Here is a 23,384-nt window from a genome sequence, read left to right on the forward strand (position 1 = left end):
ATTGCATTTTCACTGGTTGGTTATGCTGGGAACTGTTTCTTGGCTGAGTACAGAAAATTCCTTAACTCTCCAGTGGTCAACAGAAATAGCATGAGAAGACTTCATACTATCATTGCATAAGATGCAATGTAGCCACTGGAAAAATACAATTTGTCCTGTTCATTCTTTATATTTTTAGTAGATTTTATCATTTTGGCTAATTTTTCATTCCCAGTCTTTGGGCCGAGCATCAGCTATTTTTACATTTGACCTGAACTTCTGAAAAGATCCATAAAAACATTGTAATCTTTAAAAAAGTCTTACTGAAGAAAATATCAGTATATAAGACGTATTTCCTCCCCCTATGTCAGCGCCGGTGTTGGTCGCACTGGCTGTTTCATTGTCATCGACGCCATGCTAGAGCGCATTCGACACGAGCGCACTGTGGACATCTACGGTCACGTGACCCTGATGCGCTCACAGAGGAACTACATGGTGCAAACGGAGGACCAGTACAGCTTCATCCACGAGGCCCTTCTGGAGGCTGTGGCATGCGGAAACACTGAAGTGGCTGCCAGGAGTCTCTACTCCTACATGCAGAAGCTGTCCAAGGTGGAGAGCGGAGAGCATGTGATTGGCATGGAGCTGGAGTTTAAGGTGAGAGTGGAGGCAGTGGAGCTGGAAACCATTTAAATGAAGTGGAAGGCATGCAAATTTTACATCTGATATTTGTTTGAGAAGTAGAAAATATTGGCAACATTGTCTCCAAATTTTAAAAAAGAAGTACCCAGTTGATATAATTGGTTTGATGGTGTGTATGTGAGTTGTAAACCTTTAAGCTAGACGTGATCTTTGCCTCACAGGTTAATATTGTTAGAGGCCCAATGATAATATAACACCCATGTCTTTGTGAAAAAAAAATAAAAATAAAAAAAATAATTAGAGCCTGTACTATTTTCAGTTTATTAAGTAGTTAAGATAACTCTTGGCTTGTTTCTCAGCTATGACTACATGAATTAGAATAGAATAGAATAGAATAGAATAGAATAATCCTTTAATTGTCCCACAAGGGGAAATTTGGTTGTAACAGCAGCCAAAAAGACACATATACAAACAAACAGTACACAGGACATAGAACAGAAACATAAACAATTTTTCTTACATATTTACATTAAGGACAAAATTACTATATACAGAGAGTACTGTACAGTTATTAAATTAAATTTAAAAAAAAATTTATGCTGTTGTTTTATTTTTTGGCAGCAAACTGATTGTTTTGTGTGTTGTTCAACAGTTATTGGATTAAATAATCAATTAAATAATCAGGAAGATGATTTAAGAGTGCTTTGAAAAACATTTACTTGATTCATATACTTAAAGATACAATGTGAAATATGTCACCAGCAGATGTCAGTAGAGGGTAGATTTTTTACCCCTCTCAATTCAAGTGCATGATTCTAGCTACGATGCCCACAGTAGGACAGACAAAGATAAAAGACAAAGGTTCTTTTTTCAAAATCCGTGTGTAAAGATTTTAAAAAAGATTATGTCTCTGTAACTGCTTCCACCTGGGAAAGGCCACTGTACCAACATTTACACTTGTTTTATCGAAACGCTGGTCACGTCATATTTATCCTTTGCATTTTCTCTTCTTTAAGTGAAGGAGAACACAGGTATGATCCTTCATATGTTCAGTCTGAAGGTGCAGACACAAATTAAAATTTGCCTCTGTACAACAGTCTACGAGTGTTCTTCACCTCTGCCTTTGCCATATTACGTATATGTCCAGCCACGTCCATAAAACACGCTTAGGCAAAACAGCGATGTCCATCTTGGCCACAAATGAATGCCGACTGCTATGTATTTTTAAAGGATTCGTTCTAAGTTTATAAGAATATATCAGTTTGCTGGAAGACCTAATTACACACTAATCAATGATTACTTACACAAAATAATTATTATATTAAATAACCTAAAAACTTACTGACTGCACCTTTAAAAGAAAAAAAACCCCACTTTCCTTCATATTCTCTCCACCCAGCGCCTGGCTAACACCAAAGCCCACACGTCCAGGTTCGTCACAGCCAACCTGCCTTGCAACAAATTCAAGAACCGACTAGTTAACATCATGCCCTATGAAACCACCCGCGTGTGTCTCCAGCCCATCAGAGGACTGGAGGGGTCCGACTACATCAACGCCAGCTACATAGACGGTTACAGGTATGTTTTCGTCCTGCAAACACTAATATGACCTGACCTCCTCTCTCCGCTGCGGTCCTCTTATGATGGTTTGATGAGTGAATGGACTGGATAGCTTTTCACCACATTGCTCTCACCTGTCACTTCCTGTCAGATCTGTCATTACTGTGTACATGTTGCCACTATTTGTCTCGCTGCATGGCACTCATTTTGGCCCAGTGAAGACTTTCTGATGATTCAGGCATTCAGAGTCATTGTACACACATGTTGTGACTGTTGCTCTTCTTGCCTGCAGCCTAACCCCCTTTTCAGTCTGATTCTTGACAGATGAAGAAACAAGGAGGGGGAAAGGAGGTGGCTACATAATGTGTGTTTGTGTGCGTTTGTGTGTGTAGGCAGCAGAGAGGCTACATTGCCACCCAGGGTCCACTGGCTGAGACTACAGAGGACTTCTGGAGAATGCTGTGGGAACACAACTCCACTATAGTAGTTATGCTCACTAAGCTGAGAGAAATGGGACGGGTATGGACAAAATACACAAAGCTAAATAAACAACAGGTCTTGTAACATTGCAGCCCTCTTGCGTATGTTTACTGAAGACTTTTGATGTGTTCTGCTCTGGCAGGAGAAGTGTCACCAGTACTGGCCCGCTGAGCGCTCAGCCAGGTATCAGTACTTTGTGGTGGACCCCATGGCGGAGTACAACATGCCTCAGTACATCCTCCGGGAGTTCAAAGTTACAGATGCCAGGGTTGGTTCATGCTTTGCTTAAAGTGTCCTCTTGCATGTTGCATTCAGACAACGGTGTAACATCACACTCCGAGGTTTTTCAGGAGTATTTTGTCAGTGCTTTTAGCAGGCAGTGGCGCACAGCATGTACTATCGACCTGTAGTGTGTGCTGGTTAGTGTGTGTTTTCTATGTGAATGTGTGTAACACAACAGGTTCAAGGTATTGACAGACTCCTATGGATCACTCATTCAACCATGCTGTCTCCAGATTACCTTGACATTGTGTGTGTGTGTGTGTATTTGTGTATATTCACACACACACACACGTGTCAGTCATACATAAATCCAGTTAAGCCTGTCCTGCCCTGACGCCACATTGACAGATGCTCTATTGATCTCCATTAAAGGGGAGTCAGAAAGGCTGAGCAGAAGAGAAAAGATGTAATTGCCTTCTGAGAGGCTGACAATAGCAGACGCACTGACGTTACAGCTTTAAGTTAACCACAACCACTGATCCAGGATCAGATAACAGTAATCATTAGAAGGAAGAGAGGATATTGCCTGGCAGTCTCACTCCTCAGTCAATACAGCGAGAGGAAGCTTTGTAAATAATCATTTCGAAATAATCACCTTGCATGAAGACCAACTGCACATTCAAGGACAAGCGTCTGAATATGTGACAGAAAGACATCAGATAGATGTTCACATCCATATAGTGTGCAGGTAATTGTTTTAACTGATTCCTCGCTCCCCCAGGACGGCCAGTCACGAACAGTGCGTCAGTTCCAGTTCACTGATTGGCCAGAGCAAGGTGTGCCCAAATCTGGGGAGGGCTTCATCGATTTCATTGGCCAAGTGCACAAAACCAAGGAGCAGTTTGGCCAGGATGGACCAATCTGCGTTCACTGCAGGTAAGCAGCGGGCTTTATATTACACAACCGGTCATTGGTAATTAAATCACAGTTTAATGTGACTCTCGCCTTTGTAATAACAGTAGTGTGTGTGAGAATCCAGCACACTGTTGATCTGACACACTACATACTCTAGTAAAATTGTTTTCCTTTGTGGCTGCAGTGCCGGCGTGGGGCGGACAGGTGTCTTTATCACTCTGAGCATTGTCTTGGAGCGGATGCGTTACGAAGGGGCGGTAGACATCTTCCAAACTGTCAAAATGCTGCGGACACAGAGACCAGCCATGGTGCAGACTGAGGTAAACACACACTCATTAACCAGGGCAGAGACAGTGAAGTAGAGCACTGCATTAATGAGAATGGTGGAATTTGACATTTAGCCTATTGTTGATTTTAACTATTTGGTCATTAAAGGAAAATCTCTCTATTAAAGTCTTTTGTAAAGAATAATGTGGATTAAGAAACCATTAGATTCATATTATCACCGAGCGTTTAAAATTCACCCAAAGTAACAGAGATGGAAATGTTAACCACATAAACGAGATCATAATTCCACTGGTTGTGTATGTATTTGCAGTCAGATCTGGGAAAAGAACAGAAATGTGACTAGCATAAGAGTTTAGAATTATATTCATTATCTGCCCAAGAAGCTAAAATGCTTCGCAGCTTGGCATGCTGAACTGTCTCGCATATTTTTAATCCATGCTACAATAACACAGGCAAAGCCTTAATGTCATTTAGGCAGCGCTAGCTATTGATGAGCAGTCCCACCCACATCAATATACATTTGCATTAGCATAAGTAGGACACTGAAAGGAGGAAATAGCCCCCAGAGTGTGAATTTTTCATTGTAAAATGTAACAGCAACACACACAAGCTGGTGGAGCACTTTGTAACAGTGTCATGTTATATTCTGTATACAGAAGCAAGGTATGCAGATGGTTTAATTCATAGTTTTATTTGCATAAACTTGTGAATGCATATTTGATAAAGTGCTGTGCTTTATCCGTTGGGCATCTTTCTTTGCCTTTAGACAATAATTCTGATGGCAAAAGAACCAAACGGGACAGGCGAAAGAAAAAAAAAGTGCTGTGCTTTACACTATACACTAGTGCACTGTTTCACTATATGTAAAAATCTGACTTTTTCATGTTAATTGTAAGAAATTAATGAAAAATATATTTCTAAGTGTGCTCGAGTGCTAAATGTATGCATATTCATAAGTATACAGCATTGTGCAAAGGCCTTGAACCACCTGATTTCTCTATGAGCAACAGTTCTCCTGGCTTTCTGCTGATCTTTTAAAGTTTTTCTTTGGACATTTGCTGCTTTTTCACTCATTTTCGGGCCAGTCTTTTTACCTGAACTGAGCAGTGTTTTTCATTTGTTCCTAAGCCACTCAACACTGACCTATGAATCATTTGAGAAAAATGAATGAAAAAAAGAATATACCTCAAGGGAGGAGCCACTGTTGTGTCTATACATAATAGAAACCTTAGCTAAGAGCCAGTTTTAAAGTATCTGTAAGCACTTTGTTACTAGCAGCTTGTTGTAAAGCCACAGGCTTGGTTTGGAACTGCATTTCTTCCAAATATATGACACTCTGCTTATGGGAAATGTATTTTTCCCTCATTTGTACTTGTGTTTTTCACACAGGACGAGTACCAGTTCTGCTACCAGGCTGCTCTCGAGTACCTGGGTAGCTTTGACCACTATGCAACGTAAGAGAACAGACAACCATCCATCCATCTTTCTGCTTTGAGGTCCACAAACAAAACCAACCGAGTGAGACAACAGAAAGACGGCGTGAAATAAACGTGAACATTGAACCTTTTCCGGGAGTGAGATTCAAATTCTGCACCAACGAGGACAAAAAGCAACAAAAACAGCAACAAGAAAATCTCTGTCTAACAGCGTCTCAGCAGGAGTTTCCCTGAGGAGCTGCTGGGTGTGGAGACTATCCATGTGTAATCCATATACTTACCTCAGTGTTCCAGTGTGAAGGACGTATAATACATGTGTGTTGTGGTCAGCTATCTCCAATATGAACCAGTGAAATACAAATGGCTTCTGAACAGGAATTATGATACTCTATGTGTATAAAACAAACAAACAAAAAAAAAGATTTAAAAAAACTAAACAAAAAAAAAACACAAGAGCCTGGATATTTGCTGCACCCTAAATGGGCTTTTTATCCTCAACTTTGTATCTATTGGTTTGATGTACTAAAGGGGTTACAAAGTGCAAAGGTGAACGTTTCTATGTGTCTGTGAGTCTATTTCTAAGGTGTCTACTGCTACCATCAGTAGTCCTGCCTGTAGTTTGAAGCATACTAGGTCGTGGCTCAGCAGAAGCCTTCAGTATGGACTCACCACCCTGAGGACTGTTGGAGAAGCATGTGGATGATCATTTACCTGATGCACAGTGCCAAGAGAAACCATGCAGCGTGAACATAAACTGTGGCCTAAAAGGAGAGGTGACTCCTTCTTTCATCCAGCATAACATAATCAGACTAGAGACCGCTCTTTAAAAAAAACAGAACATGATCACAAGGATCAGTTGGCAACCCCAGACAGCTGACCTCAGAACAGCGATTAAAACCTACCACTTCCTTAACTGTGCTTTCTTCACTCAACAAAGCTTGCTCGCTATTTGCTGTAGTCCTTGTTCATCTTCCAGCTCAGCTCCTCTTGATGTCAGTCCTATCGGTTCAGTTCAGCAGTGGCTTACTGAAGAGAGGCTTAATGAAAGAAAGAACTGAGCTCCAGTCAGTGTCTTTCTCTCTCTCTTTCTCGCTCTCGAGTTTAGAGAGCCATCTTTCTGTAGATTTTTCTGTTTTCACTGTATGTCTTTGCCTTACGTTGACTTTATTTTTTTCTTGCGTCCTTCACATGCTGCTTCATGCTCGCGCAATCCGTGTTAAAGCTTTTATTGCCGTGCATTGTCTTCACTCGAGGATGAAAAATTTTTGTTTGGTTTTGTCCTGATCATCTTCCTCCACTGAAGCTCTCCTACTTGAATTTTGCCGCTTCTGCAGTTAAACCCTTGTGTTAATTGCTTTTGCTCGCTAAGGCTACCGTCAGTGAAAGATTACGGGGAAAAATTCAAATTACATTCAAAGCTAGTAGTGAACCGCTCACTTTCAACAGTCCTCTGCCTCTATCCCATCCTCCTGTTAACCCTATTAAAAGTTTCTCTGTTCCTTAAACCCTTGTTGTACAGAACATGCTCAGCTTTACTGACTGATAGATCCCCCCCCGCCCCTTTCAATTAAGTATGACTGCACAACTCCTCGATATGGTTGTTTATCTTTTTCTGAATTTGAAATGTAGTCATAATTGGTCCCACGTGGTGATTAAACAGCACAGCGATGTTCCAATATAGCAGACATCTTGACCGAAATCACCAATTGTGTACATACAGTCTATCATTGGAGTCCTATACAGTACAGTTGCATAACGTCTGAGCACAAAATATAACGTGGGATTGGATGTGATGTAGTACTTATTGTCGCGAAAAAAGAAAAAAAAAGAAAAAAGCCTTATTGTTATTGTTCACTTTGTCATATTTATTTCATATGATTTTTTTAAAGGATATTTATTATGACTATTTTGTTATTTTTTAAGTTTGTTTTTATTTATTTGGGATTTCTAGCAGTTCTAACCAATAAGACGATGTTTATTTGCTTCTTTGGCGAGCCATTGTTAAAGTATGATATTGTCACTTTTTTTTTTTTTATCTTTAACCGTCCATTTTGGTGCTTTTTTTTCTCCTTTTTTTTAAAAAAAAATTGCTTTATTGTTACAACGTATGCCCTCTGTGTAGGGTGCTATTTGATACTGATTACTGATGTCCAACTAGTCAGCTAGAGATGTACGTACAATAGAGGCAGGACTAGCTTCAGTTTACAGAGATGCCCTTTCGATGCTCTCCCTCGTTCAACCTCCATAGCTGGAGGTACGTTTCACCCCACCGTGATAGGTGTAAGGGCATCAGAGAAATTAGATATATAGAGCAGACTACAGGGCAGATCGGTGAAGACCTCCTGGCAAGCTGTTGGTGTTTAGTTTGCTTGAAAGCACATGGTAGCAAGTGTATTTTTGACAGAGAATGGATAAGAATTGCCTAGCTACACACTTTACACACTCTGAAAAGTTATTGTTTGAACCTGAAATTATTCTCATATGAACTCTATGTGTGGTCCATAAGTCTTGACAATGTTTGACATATATGAAATATGTTATTCCTTCGATTTCTAATGATTATTGTGTCAAGAGAAATATAAAAGGCACACGCGAAACATAATATGAAATGTGTTGAGGGAAAAGCTCTGGTGATGCCATACCCCTCACTTATGTATCTGTTCTTTCCTTTCGAACCATAGATGTAGATATTGTATCTCGACTTTGTATTAAAAGCAGGATGATTGGATATACAGCACAATGAGCTGCTTCATTCTTGTGGGGGTGGGGGGGGGGGTAGCTCTTTGGTGTGATTCACTCTTCGATCACTAGATGGGGCCAAAGTAGCTGCACCTACTCTTCAGTAGTGCACACAAAAACACAGAGAATCTGTTTGGATTCGGTTTTGCCTCCTTTTTTCATTCAAACTGTACAAAATTCTTATCTTCAGGTCTTACTAAAATCTTGAAAAATTGCAGGTGAGTTCTTGGTCTTGGAGGTACTTTTTGTGCTAATCAAGCAAAAAGCCCTGCCTGAATGTAAAAAGTGCAGATGGTTGACTGAAAATGTTGCCCTATCCAAACTGAGAGAAAGAGACGACCATTTACACTGATTGGTCACTTCATTAGTTCCACCTTCCTTGTGGTTGTTTAAACGATGATCAGTTGGTACAAAGGGCTCAAGTACTGTTGCCTTCCTATCAGCTCAAAACAATCTACTGATTCTTCTCTGACTTCTGACATCAACAAGGGATTTTGGCTCAGAGAACTGGAACTCACTTACTCGGTACTCTCTGTGTTTTTGTGGGAAAATCCCAGCAGATCAACAGTTGTTCTGCACTGGTGCCAGACAGACTGGTCCGGCACTTAAAATCAGCTCACTTCCCCATTCTGTTGCTCAGTTTGAACTTCATGATCCCGTATGCACACCTACATGCATCAAATTGCTGCCATGTGATTGGCTGATTAGATGTTTGTGTTAAAGAGCAGCTAAACCCAATAAAGTGGCCGGTGAACGTGTATGCACTTTCTAGTCTTACAACCACTCAGAGAGTTTTCAGCAAAACAAAGAATATTCATGCATTCAGATACGTATTCATATAGCTCTTTATCTTACCTATAATAATGAATGCATGAGGCACAATTTGACGTTGACCAATATTCTTAATTTTAGTCTACCTACCTCGTTCCTGAGCCTCGGCCACCTCTACATCTTCAGTATCGAGGTTTATTGATGAGGTTTTTTTTACAAGGATTAACTCTAAATATTAACAATTAATGGGTTTTTTTTTTAAACTTTGACTTTTGACTATTTAAGCTCAGCGACAAGTTTGAAATGTTATAATCACAAGTTCACATATCCATAAGGCTTTGACTGTATACAGTTCTAATACATTATATCTAATATATCATCTCTATAGCTCAGTAGTGACAATGTTCATTATAGAAATCTATAAGTGTTGTCACATCACAGGTTTCTTACTTGATAAAATTAAGTAGGCAAATAAATTTTATTCCTATAGCATATTTAAAACCAAAGTGCTTTATACTAACATGACAAAGAATATTCAGGTTCCTGAAAAATGTATGCCACACACATGCACAATGATTACATGGAATAACTTAACAACAACCAATCCTCCAATCACCATTCCAGAAATCAGCAGTTTCTAAAAGTTTGACAGAAATGTTTGTTTTTCCAGAGTTTCAGTATAACGACTGCAAAGGCACGAGCTTTTGTAATAAGCCCCGACGTCAGGATGATCAGGAGTGTTTGAGAATCAGATCTTAATGATTTTAAACAATACACAGATGCCACAAATCTGTCACGTGCAGTAACAAGACCATTTAAACACAAACAGTTAAATAGTTAAAAATAGAGATTTTGATGTGTCTGTTGGGAATTTAAACCAGCCTAATAATGAACAGAACTGCATTTCAGGTATTTTAAATGGAATTTTATTCAGTTAAAATTAAACTTTTAACATAAAAATTATATTTAAGATATCTCCAGTTCTTCTAAATAGTCAAAAATAAAAATTTTCACATTAAAAAAAATGTCTTTCATTCCTCACCCCATCCATTTAAAGCCACCCGTCAAAAATATGGATTGAACAAACCAGAATTTATGGCAGTTAGTGATGGGAACCAGGACTGGACAGACTACTTTCCTTTCATCAGGAATGTTGCTCCTCGCATTAGTGATAGGGTCTGTTTTCAAAGCACATGCCATGCACAAAGAGATTATCAACTGCTGTTCACTAATGCTCACGAACTTGCCTGACCTAGGCAGAGCTCTACACGTGTCTGACGTCTAGACTAAAGGCAAAATCTGCCTGCCATCCTCATTGTTCCTGACTCTTATCGGTCTGATATGAACAGCTGCTGCATCTCACACTGTTTCTTATCAGACGGGGCTGAATGTAAGTTAACTTACTATTTCCTTGATTTCTCTCTAAAAGCCAACCCCTCACTGCTGTTAAATGTTGCACAGAGGAACAGAAAGGGAAAGTCAAGAAATGCATTGTTCTGTCCACAAAAGGCACGTTCACATGCGCTTTCATGACTCCAAGCTGGTGCACGTCCTTAATGAGATGTGTTAAAACAGGTCAGGTAACGTTACAAAATCAACATTATTTGCCTGTACACGGTTTTGTGCCCCAGTTGGTTCCACACCTACAGACGAGTCACAGCAGTCAGTGTCAAGCACCCCATGACGGTGTCAGCACTAGGGCTGAAAAATTCCTATTATGGGAATTATTTAAACACATATGCTTGAATTTAATTTCACTCTGATTGACGTTAGTTGTACATAGCGTTTTTCTGTCGGCACATTTTAAAAACTCATAAACTGTACAGGTCAAAACAAAAACAAAAAACCCCACTCAGTTAAATTAAAACTTATCTGAAATGTTTACACAATTTCTTTACTTACCTTTCTTTTTATAGCAGTTATCACTAAGGAAAATCTGATCATCAAAAAAACAAACTGGCTGCTCAGTGGAGAAGGAAGGAAAAGAAAACTAAACAAAGATCTTTAACCTGAGTTGATTTTATACTTCATAACAGAAACAGTCTTCTACCGCAAGAACTTCTTCACTGCTTCCATAATACGCAGTATTACTCTGCATGTACATGCAGTACATAAGTGGGTGAAGTAAATACTAAAGTGTGTTGCGTATTACTAGAAAATGCAACTGTATAAACTTTATTTTCATTTTTGAACTCGTATACAAAAACAAAGAGATTTCCTAAGATCCTCTGTCAGAGCAGACACTTTTGTTTCAGTTCTAAGAGGTTGTGGCTCTGTTTCATTACAGCGTCTCAGTAAGAAAACATTGCTTTATTATTTACACCTGTGCTTTCCCCCTCTCGCATATCAAAATATGCCGCGATGCAGAAGAGCACAGTTGTTTTGACAATCTAATATTTCATTAATTTGCAAGGTGGTCTGCAGATGGCACAGGGGTGCAGAGGTTAGTGCGATTTCCCAACAGCAGCTGAAGCCTCCTGCTTGGCTCCTCTCTGTGTGAGTTCTCTTTGTGTCTGCACCACTTTTGTCCCATATTCCAGAGACATGCTGCTTTAATTTGGTATTTTAAATTGACTTTAGGTGTGTGTGTGTGGTATTAGCCCTGTGAGATGGACTTAAAAATACTAAAAAATGGTAAAACTGATTCAACCTGTTCACTCAAGTCAAAGTGAAGACATACTGAAAGTATACAAGAAAAAGTTGATCTTTATTTATTTGCCAAGCCATCTGAACCTCATGTCACATTAATATTAATGCAACTTAGATCCAATTCTAATGAATGCACCCAGCTTGAACATCTGTTGCGCAGAACACAAGCAGAGAAACTTAAAAAAGGAATTAACTATTTTTGCCATTGTAGATGGGTGACCTTCCCTCCAAATCTAAAATAGAAAAATGCATAGACCCAGAGGTTAAAGTGGGGTTTGGCAGGTGGAGAAAAACAATTAGAAACAGCTACAGTAATTTCCAATGTGAACAAAGTCGTTTTTTTTTTAATGATATTTTATTATGGTGATCTATTGTATGTGTAATCATACATGGAAATTAGCTATCAGCTAACTCTGGTACAATGCATCAAATGGCAATACTGTTAATACTGTACACAGCCCCTTTTTGAATAACATTAATTAAACAAAAGAAAGAAAGATGTTGCATGAGCTAACACGGCTGATTTTTAGCCTCTAGACAGTATAAGCCTACAGGTCGAATTCAATGAGTGAATCTAAATGTAACCTAACTCTGACCATGAACACCACAGACACTCTGCACAAGTCTAACACAATGCATGAGTGTAAACTTTGCCACAATACCTCCGCCTGCGCTAAACTGCCTGGAATTTTCATGCAGTCTTTAAAAAATAATAAGTTAGTATACTTCAATTTGTTTTGCAGGATGTTTCACCGTATAAACAACATAACTTCAGCAACAAATCTTGTGTAGCTTCGATATCCGTTAAAAAAAAAAACCCTGAAATTACACGTAAGCTTTCCATTTTCTGGTTTATCAAATCTAAATGAGTAGTGCTTACGTTTAAAAATAATCTCGTATCTTCCTGATATCTTTCTCCATCTCAGAGTGATTTTATCTCACATTCTTTTCTCTGTCTGGGAACTACAGGAGCAGTACCTTTACTTTTAACTTCACCTTTGTACACAAACAGGTCGCGTGTTTGCCCAGATTTGCTGAGCTATTAGAAAACTTACCTGCCACCTTGCTTCTTTTATATACATATATATAATTTGTTCGTATTTATTTATTTATTGTGGAAGTAACGAACCCAGCATTTCTGATAAAATGTAGGGAGTAAAAGTACAAATTTATTATAAAAATAAAACTCAAATAAATGCTAATTTCGAGAAAATTCAACTTAAATACAATATGTCTGCCTCTGGCCCCAGGACAACTGGGATAGACTCGCCCTGCACCCTAACTTGGATATGCTATTAAGAAAATGAATGGAGACGTGTAATGTCACCTGTTACGGTGGTAGAGAGGGACTTTATTTACAACTGTATAAAATGACTTTTATCAAAAAATTATTTGTCATCCTATTAGATAACGTGCAGTGAAATCAACTGTGCCATTGGAAGAACAGTGTGCAGTAACTAATGAGCTAAACACAACAATATAAATTAAACACACAGCAAATTAATCATGTACAACAGGAAAAAGGCGCTAGCTTCAGCTTTTGCAGTCTTTAAATCACCTTCAGCAACAACATTCATAAATCACCCACAGTCCTGTGCTGTAAATTACTAATTAAAGTGTTGAGCTTTTTCTTTTAGACTCTTAAGGAAAAGTTAGCAAGCATCAGCAATTCTACTTTTTCATTACTTCAAGACCAAATGATTTGGTAACACTTTATAATCATGTCTTACATTTAACTAACTGGTGTAACTCCCTGGTAATTATACGTATCTATATATTTAAAAGGTGGGTACACTGGAACAAGGGGGTAACAAGTCAGGTTTTTACAAGAAACAAGGAAATAATTATACAGTAAGTAAATTTAAGTTGTGCATAACTAATTTTAAGTTGTATCTAAACTGGGTATTTTACAGGAAAGGAGACACTAATTATACAAAGTAATATAGTAATTTTAAGCACTGTGTAATTTTGTGGAAAATCAAACAGTATTTCTTCATGTTACATATAGTACACTGTGCTTTTTGGGCCTTTTTGGATTTTCCTTAACTTTGTCTAAGTTGCAGGTATGTTATAGGAAAGGAGACATGACTTTCTGAAGATTATGTTTAAACCGAGTTTGAGAAAGAAAAACAAAAAAGTAAGGCCAATAACATTTTAATGTAGATAGGCCTGGAAATGTTTGCGGTATTTATACGATGGGTGTATCGACTAAAAATCTCAGACGAGTTCAAATCTCTTTTCTGAAAATCTTCTGAATGCGATAATTCAAAAAGAAAGTCACCTAAGATTTTCACATTTTTCAAAATTCTCTTACCAAAAATCTTGGACAGGTTTCGAGTATCTGACACCTTGGCCTTAAGGTTAAAGGTCAGGTTTTCAGAAAATCTTGTGAATGCAATAACTGGAGAACGTGGCGGTGTAAGATTTTCAAATTGATACCATAGGCGTATCTACTAGAATCTCAAACAAGTTTGAATCTCAGTGTCCTAAAGTTCAGAAGTCCATTTTTTGGGAAAATCCTGTAAATGCAATAACACAAAAAGTAAGCATCGTAGGATTTCAAAAGTGGTAGCACTGGCGGTTGCCAGTATCTTTTTTAAGTTACTGTCGGTCCAGTGATGCAATATTTACATAAAAAAATATGTCATGTCACGCTATCCTCTGCTGTGTGTCAGTCATTCCTTCTATGTGATATTAATCTAAGCAAGCTGAATGTTTTGCATGACAGACAACAATGTTACTGTCATATCTCAATCTCATGACGGTTGTCTCTGCATACCTTCTCATTGTGTGTGCTGATGCGTGTGGGTCTAGTAGGCGTGTCTCTAAGTCAAAGGGTGAACGTAGACAGTGCCGCCCATAGAAAGATCTTCCTATGAGGAGCAAACTCTGCATCAGTGTAGATTTTCTTCCTTCCTTCACTGATTGGTTTTGTTATGCAAAGCTCCACCTCTCACAGCTAATTGGTTAACATTAAAAGGCAGCCATCAGGAGGCTGTCTTTGTCCTTTGTTTTTTTCTCTCACCTGTGTTCACCTGGCCCTTGGTGATTTAGAGTCATTTCCAGGAAATACAAGAGAAGCAAAGCCCTGCACAGAGCTGGTAAACGTGGATTACAGACATAAAGTTATACAGTTACACTATGTATTCGAGTGTATGACTTTGTGTGTGCGCGAGCCGGAATTGTTTATGTTCCATCATGACTCTGAAAAACAGGAAATTCTCACTGGACAGCTCTGGGTGAGTATTTATCTTTCTCTTTTTTATATATCACATTTCCTCCTCTGTGCCTAATGTACATGTTTTATTTGTTGACAGTGATATTGACTTTTTAAGCGTACAGTGTAAAAACAAAAAGTCACTCTAAATACCAGCTGTAGAGTATAGTTTTTCATTGTGCTCGGGCTTTGTGGCGGCTGCTTTTGCAAAAGTGAAACCATCCTCTGGAGAGCCAAGTCAGTTGCCCGGAGACAGCAGACTAACCACCGGTCTGAGAGGCAGACAGTCAGAAAGTTGGCACAGCTGATGCTTAAAAGGCTGCTCAAGGACTTGGAAGACAGTGTAGGAACAGCATATTATTTTCTTGTACCTTGTTAATGTTCAAGAGTGCTTTGATGGCGAACAGATCTTTCTTGTACCTGTTGATGAGCTCCATTCATCTCTGTGAGTCATTCTGTGACTGATGCAAACAAAATAGCTGAAGATTGTAACATTTTCCCCATCAGCATGCAGGAGCTGGCATCCATCCATCAGGGAGAAATGCATTAATTTCTATTTTGCTGTGATTTCATTACCTTTTTGGTGTTCTATATTGATTTCACCTTTATGTGTGTGCGTGTGTGTGTCTGTGGGTGATATAAAAGCTGGATCATCAGTCTGACATTTATATCCCGGTCTCTTGGGACAGTACCGTGGAAGGAGGTGATATTTTTGGCACGAGAAGAAGCAGTTTTAGATCTAGTAAAAAGAAAAATAAACAGAGCACAAGTCTGGACGCAGTACAACTGGAGGGCCAACTAAATCACAACCTTGACTCCAACATGGCCCTGAGGTAGAGTTTTCCTTTATCACTACACAGGGTTGGGGGGTATTTACTAAGTATTGGATGGTTTAAAATGTTAAAGCTGCACAGACTGTCAGATATCTCCCTGAAAACATCCTTATCTCATTTGTGTTACTATTGTGCCAATGTGTCATCAGAGAGCAGGCCATAGCAGAGGAGAATCTTCAGCGATCAGATGATCACGTAAGCCTGCTTCCCTTTACCCTGCTCCTTCTTGTTCCCTTTTATTCACAGCACAGGAACTGAGGCGGCCATGAATCGTGTTTTCACAGTGGCAATGCATTACGTTTCAACATGAAAGCAATGTGACAAAGTGAATCCAAGAAACCTACCTGAATATGACGCTCTACTTGGATTTAAGGGGCTTTGTGGTTACCTTTAGGTTGTTATTTATCTTCTTGCTTCAGGGCTGGGTTTCAAGCTAGTTTCTCGTAGCATTTTCGGGTATCCCAGGTGGGAAAGCTTTACAGTGTAACATCAGATACACATGGTTATCAACTACATGAATGAGGAAGTAGACAATTTAGAGCCACGAGTGATCTAAACTAGAGTTCAATGCAGGCTGATTATTGGCCATTTACCAGGTATCCAGAGACTAAGCAAATTCTAACTGCTGGAGGGTTTAAATAAGTAAATGTTTGATGACAAGCTTGGCAGCTCAAAAGTTAGTATACCGATGCTGAGTGCAGGTCTCAAGTCAGTTAACAAACCTGATTCTTCTTCTTCTGTATCTGAAACAAGTCTGAATGGAAAACCTTTTGTTTCTTTATTCCCTGCAGTACTTCAAGCACAATAAAAGCTTCAACAAGCTGTTTCCAGAGATTCCTGTGTGGGACAGCCTGGCACACGGTGAGCTGAGCTGAGGTCCAGAGGTTGTAACTCATTTGCGAATATTGATTATGGAAATGGCATCGCAGAGTGTCCTTTTTCCACTTTGTCCCCGATGTCTTTGCTGCCAGATGAAGTGCCACTTAATGCTTTGTTTTCCAAGCGGTCTGGGGTGACTGCACGGCCGAAACGCTTCAGTAAATGTTTCAGCAGTCATGGCTCTGGTGTTGTGTGGGTATCACCTTAGAAACAGTGACCTAATGCCTTCAAACTGTGTGTATCTGTTGCAGCTTTCACGTGTTCCCTGCAGAAGGAAGTTCTGTATCACGGAAAACTCTTTGTTTCTCAGAACCATGTGTGTTTCTACTCATCTGTGCTGCTCAAAGACACCAAGGTAACCCAAACACACTGAAATGTGATGGCAGGAGCTGCAGTACTTGGACTTTCCCAGCTGCAAAATTACAATCAAAGGGAGATCATTTGGATTTTCTAGATAAAGATACAGAGTAAGCAGTCAGCATTACTAGTCCGAATCCTGGTATTTCACTTGGATTTTTAGCATTTATCATACCTGAAGAGAGAATGACATAGCAACTTGCTCTAGGGTTTGTTTCTGCTTGTTTCACTTTGTGAATGTTTGGCATGTTATTCTACTGTAATGAGCTCTGTAAGTTTCTAAAGAAAACCACACTCATTACCATTCATACATTGCAGGTGGTGATTCCTGTTTCCAGCATAAAGGATGTGAAGAAACATGGCTCAGCCCTGTCTATGCTTTCTATACAAACTGCTGAAGAGAAGGTCAGCACACACCTTTAACCCTCTCAGGCTCAAATTAAGTTTTTGTTGCTAATGCACAACCAAGTCCTGCAGTGGTACTTCTGAGTAAAAAAAACTCATAAAATATGTATGTGAGGTAATCAGGTTGTTAGTTTTTAACTGTTGCAAATCAGCAATGCCTGCCTCGAGAGGGTTAAAAGTAGCAGTTGAATCTTTGCATTACAGATGTAAAGTGTAGTTCTGCGGTTAAGTATTTAAATCAAAAGCTATCAGAAACTTAAGTTGCTCTCTAATAAGCTGGCTGCTTTGGTGCTCAGTATCACGGGGAACCCTCTCAGGGTTTCTGGCCTCAATGACGAAGTTTACATCTAAAGGGAATTATAGTTGTGAAACCAGAAACCTTTCTTTATTGTTGAACTTCTTACCTACAACTCAAAGAACTCCATCCACCCCTTTTCTTCCACTTATCCTTATCAGGGTCGCGGGGGGTGCAGGAGCCTATCCCAGTTACCACAGGGCGAGAGGCGGGGTACACCTCAAGCAGGCCGCCAGTTTATCGCAGGGCCTCAAAAAACTGAAAACATATTTTTTTAACTGGATACTTTTGAGTTCAGCTAAGTTGATTCATGTAAGCATGGATGATCGGGAGGTTTTGGTTACCTCCACCATACAGGTTATGCTTGTGTTAGCATTTTGCATGCATGCATGTCACTCTGTCTGTAAACACGATAGCTCAAAAAATTCTGAATGAATTCTGATCAAACTCTGTAGAGGTGTAGACTGAGGTCATGCTAACAGTCATTTAAAATTCGGCTTACATCCACCAAGGACATAATTTTATTATGACTTTCTTACGTACATTAGAGTAACAGGTTATAACCGTTTAAATACAAAACTTTTTTCACTTTATATTTGGTAATTAATGGGTAAATGAATTTTACTAAACAATAAAACAAATATTACACATGTAGTATTTCCAAATAAATAAAAAAAAAACAATGAAAATAATTAAAATAGGTTGCAACAGGCCAATTAACAGAAGTCTGGACTACAAATTTCTTAAAATATGTTTAAAAAGAACAAAGAAAACAAGATGAATGTACAGAAAATTCTATATTATTCCCTTAAAAGTAGACGCTGCTCAGTGAGTGAGCTGCCTTGGTGGACATTTGTTTTCTCAGACTGCTTGTTGTGTAGTTTTTACCTTTTATAATGTGTATTATGTGTTGCTTAATATGTGTTTTACTTTGTCGACTGTATACGCGCAAAATTCATTTAGAAACCAGCAGCACAATGTAGCATCGACTATAAACAATCTGGTAGCATTCATTTATTTACAAATGACGAGATCTCCAAAAATAAGTGTTCATTCTTGACTTGACACAAATGTACCCGTTGGATTAGCAGCTGGTAAAAAGAAATGATGGACAGTGTGTTAACTGTGATCGGGCCTCCTGCAGTGAGCCTGACAGCTTGTTGAGCTGACATTGCAGATTAACTTTCTGTGAAAACACTGAGTTTAAGGAGTTCCAGATTTAAGCCTTTCCTCTGCTTGTTTTCTCTCCCTCAGTACTCGTTTGTGTCTTTGAGAAACCGTGAGAAGTGTTACAAACTCCTCCAAAGTGTGTGCTCATATGCGCAGGTACTGCTGCTGCTCCCCGGACACACATGCAGGTGCAGGCATCATTTCTCAGACTAACACGAGCTGTTGTTTTTTTCTGAACTTGTTTTTCATTTGTTTCGAACAGGCGGAGGCTGTAAACAGCAGCCCTCATCTGTCCGTTGCAGAGAACGAAGCTGATCACAATCCGGTAGGTTTGACGCTCAGCAGCTGCAGGAATCTTGTAGCAGCTTAGCGACTATCTCGCCATACTGCGTAGTGATAAATTATCTTATGGCATCTCTCTCTTTGTCAGCAATTCTCCAGTTTTTCCAGTTTGGACGACCGTGTAGATTTTCCGAGCAGTGACTCTCTTGATACCAGCTTTCTTCAGACGTCCAGTGAAGGTAAAGGAAAGACATTAAAGAGCACTGATGGGTGATCATCACTGCTTAATGATTTTGACTTTAACTGTTAAAGTTCACTTTTCTATTTGAAATAATTACATTAAGGGGTTTAATTGCTGAGCTTACTTGTCTTAATGTCTTTTCAGGCCCCAGCACAGCCAACTCCACTCGTCAAAACAGCATAATAGATGAAGAAGACAGCGGTGTGTATTCAAGTACAAACACACACATGTTGCGGCCATACAGAGTCGTGTGATTATAGAACAAGTATTAATTTTTTTTATTATTTTTTTGGTCTATGTCAGCTGGACTGTGGATTTGGAGGTTCATTGCACGACTGCCAGAAATTAAGACTCTCAGTGTTGTCTTCCACATCTACATGGTGCTGTGAGTATAGTTTTCAGATTCATAGATAAATACTGCTTGAAATCTGTAATGACCAGTTTCTTTGTAGAAGGAAGAAAAAGTGATGTAGTGATGATGTTAGGGTCATCTGAACAGTAACGATGTGGAAGGAGATTAGAAATTTAAACACGGCGCCTTCACCCAGCTTCTGTGTTATAGACCAACTATGTGGAAGGCAGATTGTGGACCTGAATGCAGGACTCAGGGAAACAGGAATAAATTCAAAAATCAGCTTTATCGCTGGTAATACACAAGAGTGCAAAAAGATCTTTAGGGACAACACAGGGTAAGGAAACACAACCACCAGGGACTCAGACCAGAGTTATTATAGTTTCACATTTTCTAATTAGCTTTTATTTTTCTTTGGTTTTGACTTTTTGTTTTTATTTCAGTTTAGTTTCCAGCGTAGATTTTCACCTTTCAGTTATTTTTTTATTCTTTTGAAATGTTTGCCTTTAGTTTAGTTTTTTTATCCATTTCAGTCTTAGTTTTATCTTGTATGAGTGACATATGTCAGAGGTGAGATTTAGGAAAATCAGTGCAGGTATTACAATAAAGACACAGAATGTTTTAAAAGCAATTTCCTCACAGTCTTGTCTCAATAAAGGCATCAATCAACGTCTCATCAGGAAAGCCGTATTAAAGTTTTTACCGAACTAACAGATAATAAAACCCAGGATATTTCCTCTATATTTCGATAACTATAATAATGAGGGGAGCGGAAACAGGTGGGAGGGCAGCTGAAACTAATCAAGAAAACAAGACAAAGGAAGTAAAACATGAAACATGACACAGAGAAATAAGATAAGCAAAATACAACAGGAAACAAGAGACACAACTGTACGGGGAGATCAGATTAAAGTGAAACAAAAGACAAACATACAGACAAGACTGAAGGAACAGCATGGGAACACAAAAAGGGAACTAATTAGTCTGAGGTCATCTAGGTCATCTAGGTCAACTAGGAACTAAAGGGAAAAGATTTCTTGACGCATGCTCAATCATCCAGGTAAGGCAAATCCAAAAAAAGGTGACTCTGTTCATCTGGACGTAGCGTTCTTGGTGGGAGAAACATTTCGTCGCTCATCCAAGTGGCTTCTTTACTCTCAGCAGGTTTCCCCAATCTTATAAACAGTACATTTGCACAATGAAACCACTGAAGGAACAATAGGCTGTGAGGTCATCTTCTTGATCATTAATATGCAAATTGTCATGACTACTGATCAGCAACCACTGCTCAAGGTCTTTGATCAGTGGTTGGGGAAACCTGCAGTCAGCGGAGACTGAAGACGTCACTTGGATGAGTGACGAAACATTTCTGCCACTGAAAACGTTACGTCCAGATGAACAAAATCAACTTTCAGGGGGTAAAAGCAGGAAACTATAAATAATTAAACATGAATCACTTCTCAAAATCAGAAGAAATCACCTAAAAATGCAAAACCCAGGGTCCATGACAACACGATTCTAGTCACAGCTGTGAGTTTGACTGAAACTAACTGTACATCCTAAAACACTGAAGGTTTGAAGGGAAAAAAGGACCATGAGCTTTTGCTTTATGTAGAATTTTTCAGCAGACCAAAATCCATGTTTTTGAGGTATAAAACTGTAAAAGCACTCACACATCTACTGGATCTTGGCATGCTGATTTACTGGAATGGCTGCAAACTCTCCAGGAAAGACAAATATCTAAACCTTGGTTGTGGAAATGTTATCAAGGCTGCACACAGATCCAAGTCTCTGATATCCTGCTGTTAGTCCTGTACAACATGTACTCATCCTAGACTCTCAGGCTGTAGTTCTTCCTGCACAACACACATTCAAGACTTTACTGTGGGTGTTTGTAGGCTGGTGTTGCTCCTGTTGGTGTCCGGATACATCGGGCTAAGGATTTTAGCGCTGCAGGAGCAGCTGAACTCTTTGGGAGCTTTGACTGACTGGTCTTCACATCACAGAGAGTGAGTAGACACATGCACACGCACGCAAAGGGGAAGCCAGAAAAAGAAATCTGTTGAGGAACGGGGGAAAAAAAAAGTGAGATGTCTCAAACCGGTTTTGGAGACTTTTACTGGGAGATCAGATCAGACATGAGCAGAGCAGTTTTACTGGTTCTTAACAATAACACAAGGAAAAGAATAGACTTTCCAGGAGAATCACACCCACTCGGGATTACGCATTTTAAACTGTAGGCAGTGAAATGATGCTTTGCAACAGGCTGGAAAATACGCCTGAATCTCATTGTAGTTCAATTGTTTTAGTAATGGGAATGGATGTAATAAGTTACATGGGCAAAATACTCAAAATGTATCGATACTGTCCTCTAAAATTTTAGAGGAAAATCTTCAGGTTTTTTTTTTTTTTTTTTTTGCTCTGATGTTGTGAGGCTGTGTTTAGATGTAGATTTGTGCATGGAAAACATGTCATTACGCCGTACGAGGCATAATTAGATGCTGAGCTACCTCGCATTTTAAGTTCAAATTATCTCCACTTTAACCGGCTTGCATCTATAATTAGAGTCAACCTGAAGCAGTTAAAGACTTTGTTTTTACATTTTCAGTATTTTTATTACATACCATATCAAACACATGGGAGTTTCATTTGCGTTTTCATATAGTAAGATTGCCACTTTACTTTATTAAAAGATTAGTACATGCCCCACCACTGCTCTCTGTCTCATGCTTGCTCCTTGTTTTATTTTAACCAGGTACCAGGAAACATAGCTGTTGGCTGAGATCTTTGACTGCTATGATCCTTTTTGTACATACTGTACCATTGTTCTGCTGTTGTTTGTCCAAAGAAATGTTCAGTATTGCACACAAACTAAATTCCCCTGAGTAGACATGGAGCTCCTGTGGTAGCACGATGTTCTACAGAGGGCGGAGGTCAGCGCGAAGATGCTGTTGGTGTGTCTGAATCGAGGCCACATGTGGTGAACTGATGGAGAACAATATTTTCTGTTAGGAGCACATTGATTCTCTGCTGACTGATCAGAAAGTGAGGGGAGGCTCTCCTGCATGGAGCCATATGGAGGCAGTCTGCTGAAGCCATGTTTATTTGCTGGCTGATAAACGGCTGAGCTCAGCTAGCAGTAGTTGGCTGTCCTTTTTCTTTTTTTCTTTTTTTTCCTGGAATCAACACAATCTGCAACACTGACAACAAACTGAAGATGAAGAAGAGTATAAATGAAGCAATTTGTTACTTGATTTAAATTGATGTTAAAGAATTAATTTAGGGCCTCATATTGCGCTCATGAACTGCTGGAATCCGTAGGCATGCTTTAGAAGAAGGCTGGTAATGACAACAATTAGCCAGCAGAGGGCAGTCGCTTCCATTAAACGCAGACGTGAGATGACGAGATTTGTCTCAGTTGCACTCACTGCACTTTCACACCGACTTGAGGCTCTGATATTTAAACACAGTCAGTGAGTGGTTCATTAGTCCCATCATTAAATGTTGCTGAACTTATTTCATACAGGGCTTGTGCACATTTTGGCCAATGTTTTCCTTGACTGCTCCATGACTCATGCCCAACCCTTCATAAATTGTATGTAGTAGACAGTACTGTGCAAAAGTCTCCAACCACCTTTTGTTTCTTTCTATTTAGGCAGGAAAATGGAAAGT

The 23,384-nt window shown here is 39.3% G+C and overlaps 2 protein-coding genes across 13 annotated transcripts in view; both read left to right on the forward strand.

The window, feature by feature from the left end:
* LOC134616348 (receptor-type tyrosine-protein phosphatase S-like) overlaps nucleotides 1-8,262 on the forward strand; it is a 69,522-nt gene extending 61,260 nt beyond the window's left edge. For all 12 annotated transcript variants that reach the window (XM_063461162.1, XM_063461164.1, XM_063461167.1 and 9 more), the window contains 7 exons: nucleotides 351-636; nucleotides 2,021-2,199; nucleotides 2,574-2,700; nucleotides 2,804-2,929; nucleotides 3,665-3,819; nucleotides 3,983-4,118; nucleotides 5,476-8,262. In XM_063461162.1, coding sequence (XP_063317232.1) covers nucleotides 351-636; nucleotides 2,021-2,199; nucleotides 2,574-2,700; nucleotides 2,804-2,929; nucleotides 3,665-3,819; nucleotides 3,983-4,118; nucleotides 5,476-5,544 — 1,078 coding nt within the window. In that variant the 3' untranslated portion in view covers nucleotides 5,545-8,262. The remainder of the gene's footprint in view (nucleotides 1-350; nucleotides 637-2,020; nucleotides 2,200-2,573; nucleotides 2,701-2,803; nucleotides 2,930-3,664; nucleotides 3,820-3,982; nucleotides 4,119-5,475) is intronic.
* A 6,617-nt stretch (nucleotides 8,263-14,879) lies between these two features.
* Nucleotides 14,880-22,658, forward strand: LOC134617277 (GRAM domain-containing protein 2B-like). Its single transcript, XM_063462485.1, has 12 exons — nucleotides 14,880-14,920; nucleotides 15,881-15,926; nucleotides 16,523-16,592; nucleotides 16,862-16,965; nucleotides 17,286-17,372; nucleotides 18,922-18,993; nucleotides 19,100-19,162; nucleotides 19,268-19,358; nucleotides 19,505-19,573; nucleotides 19,664-19,745; nucleotides 21,611-21,721; nucleotides 22,468-22,658. The coding sequence occupies exons 1-12, from the start codon at nucleotides 14,880-14,882 to the stop codon at nucleotides 22,481-22,483; spliced, it is 852 nt and encodes a 283-aa protein (XP_063318555.1). The 3' UTR covers nucleotides 22,484-22,658.
* Nucleotides 22,659-23,384: the final 726 nt, after the last annotated feature.

This window comes from Pelmatolapia mariae, linkage group LG18 (genome assembly GCF_036321145.2).
Source record: "Pelmatolapia mariae isolate MD_Pm_ZW linkage group LG18, Pm_UMD_F_2, whole genome shotgun sequence".
Taxonomy (NCBI): domain Eukaryota; kingdom Metazoa; phylum Chordata; class Actinopteri; order Cichliformes; family Cichlidae; genus Pelmatolapia; species Pelmatolapia mariae.

Excerpts from the sequence above, each read along its gene's own strand:
- LOC134617277 (XM_063462485.1), top strand. The coding sequence starts at position 14,880 with ATGACTCTGAAAAACAGGAAATTCTCACTGGACAGCTCTGG. Across the intron at positions 14,921-15,880 it reads TTCTCACTGGACAGCTCTGG|AGAGCAGGCCATAGCAGAGG; the intron begins GTGAGTATTTAT and ends ATGTGTCATCAG. Across the intron at positions 17,373-18,921 it reads TACAAACTGCTGAAGAGAAG|TACTCGTTTGTGTCTTTGAG; the intron begins GTCAGCACACAC and ends TCTCTCCCTCAG.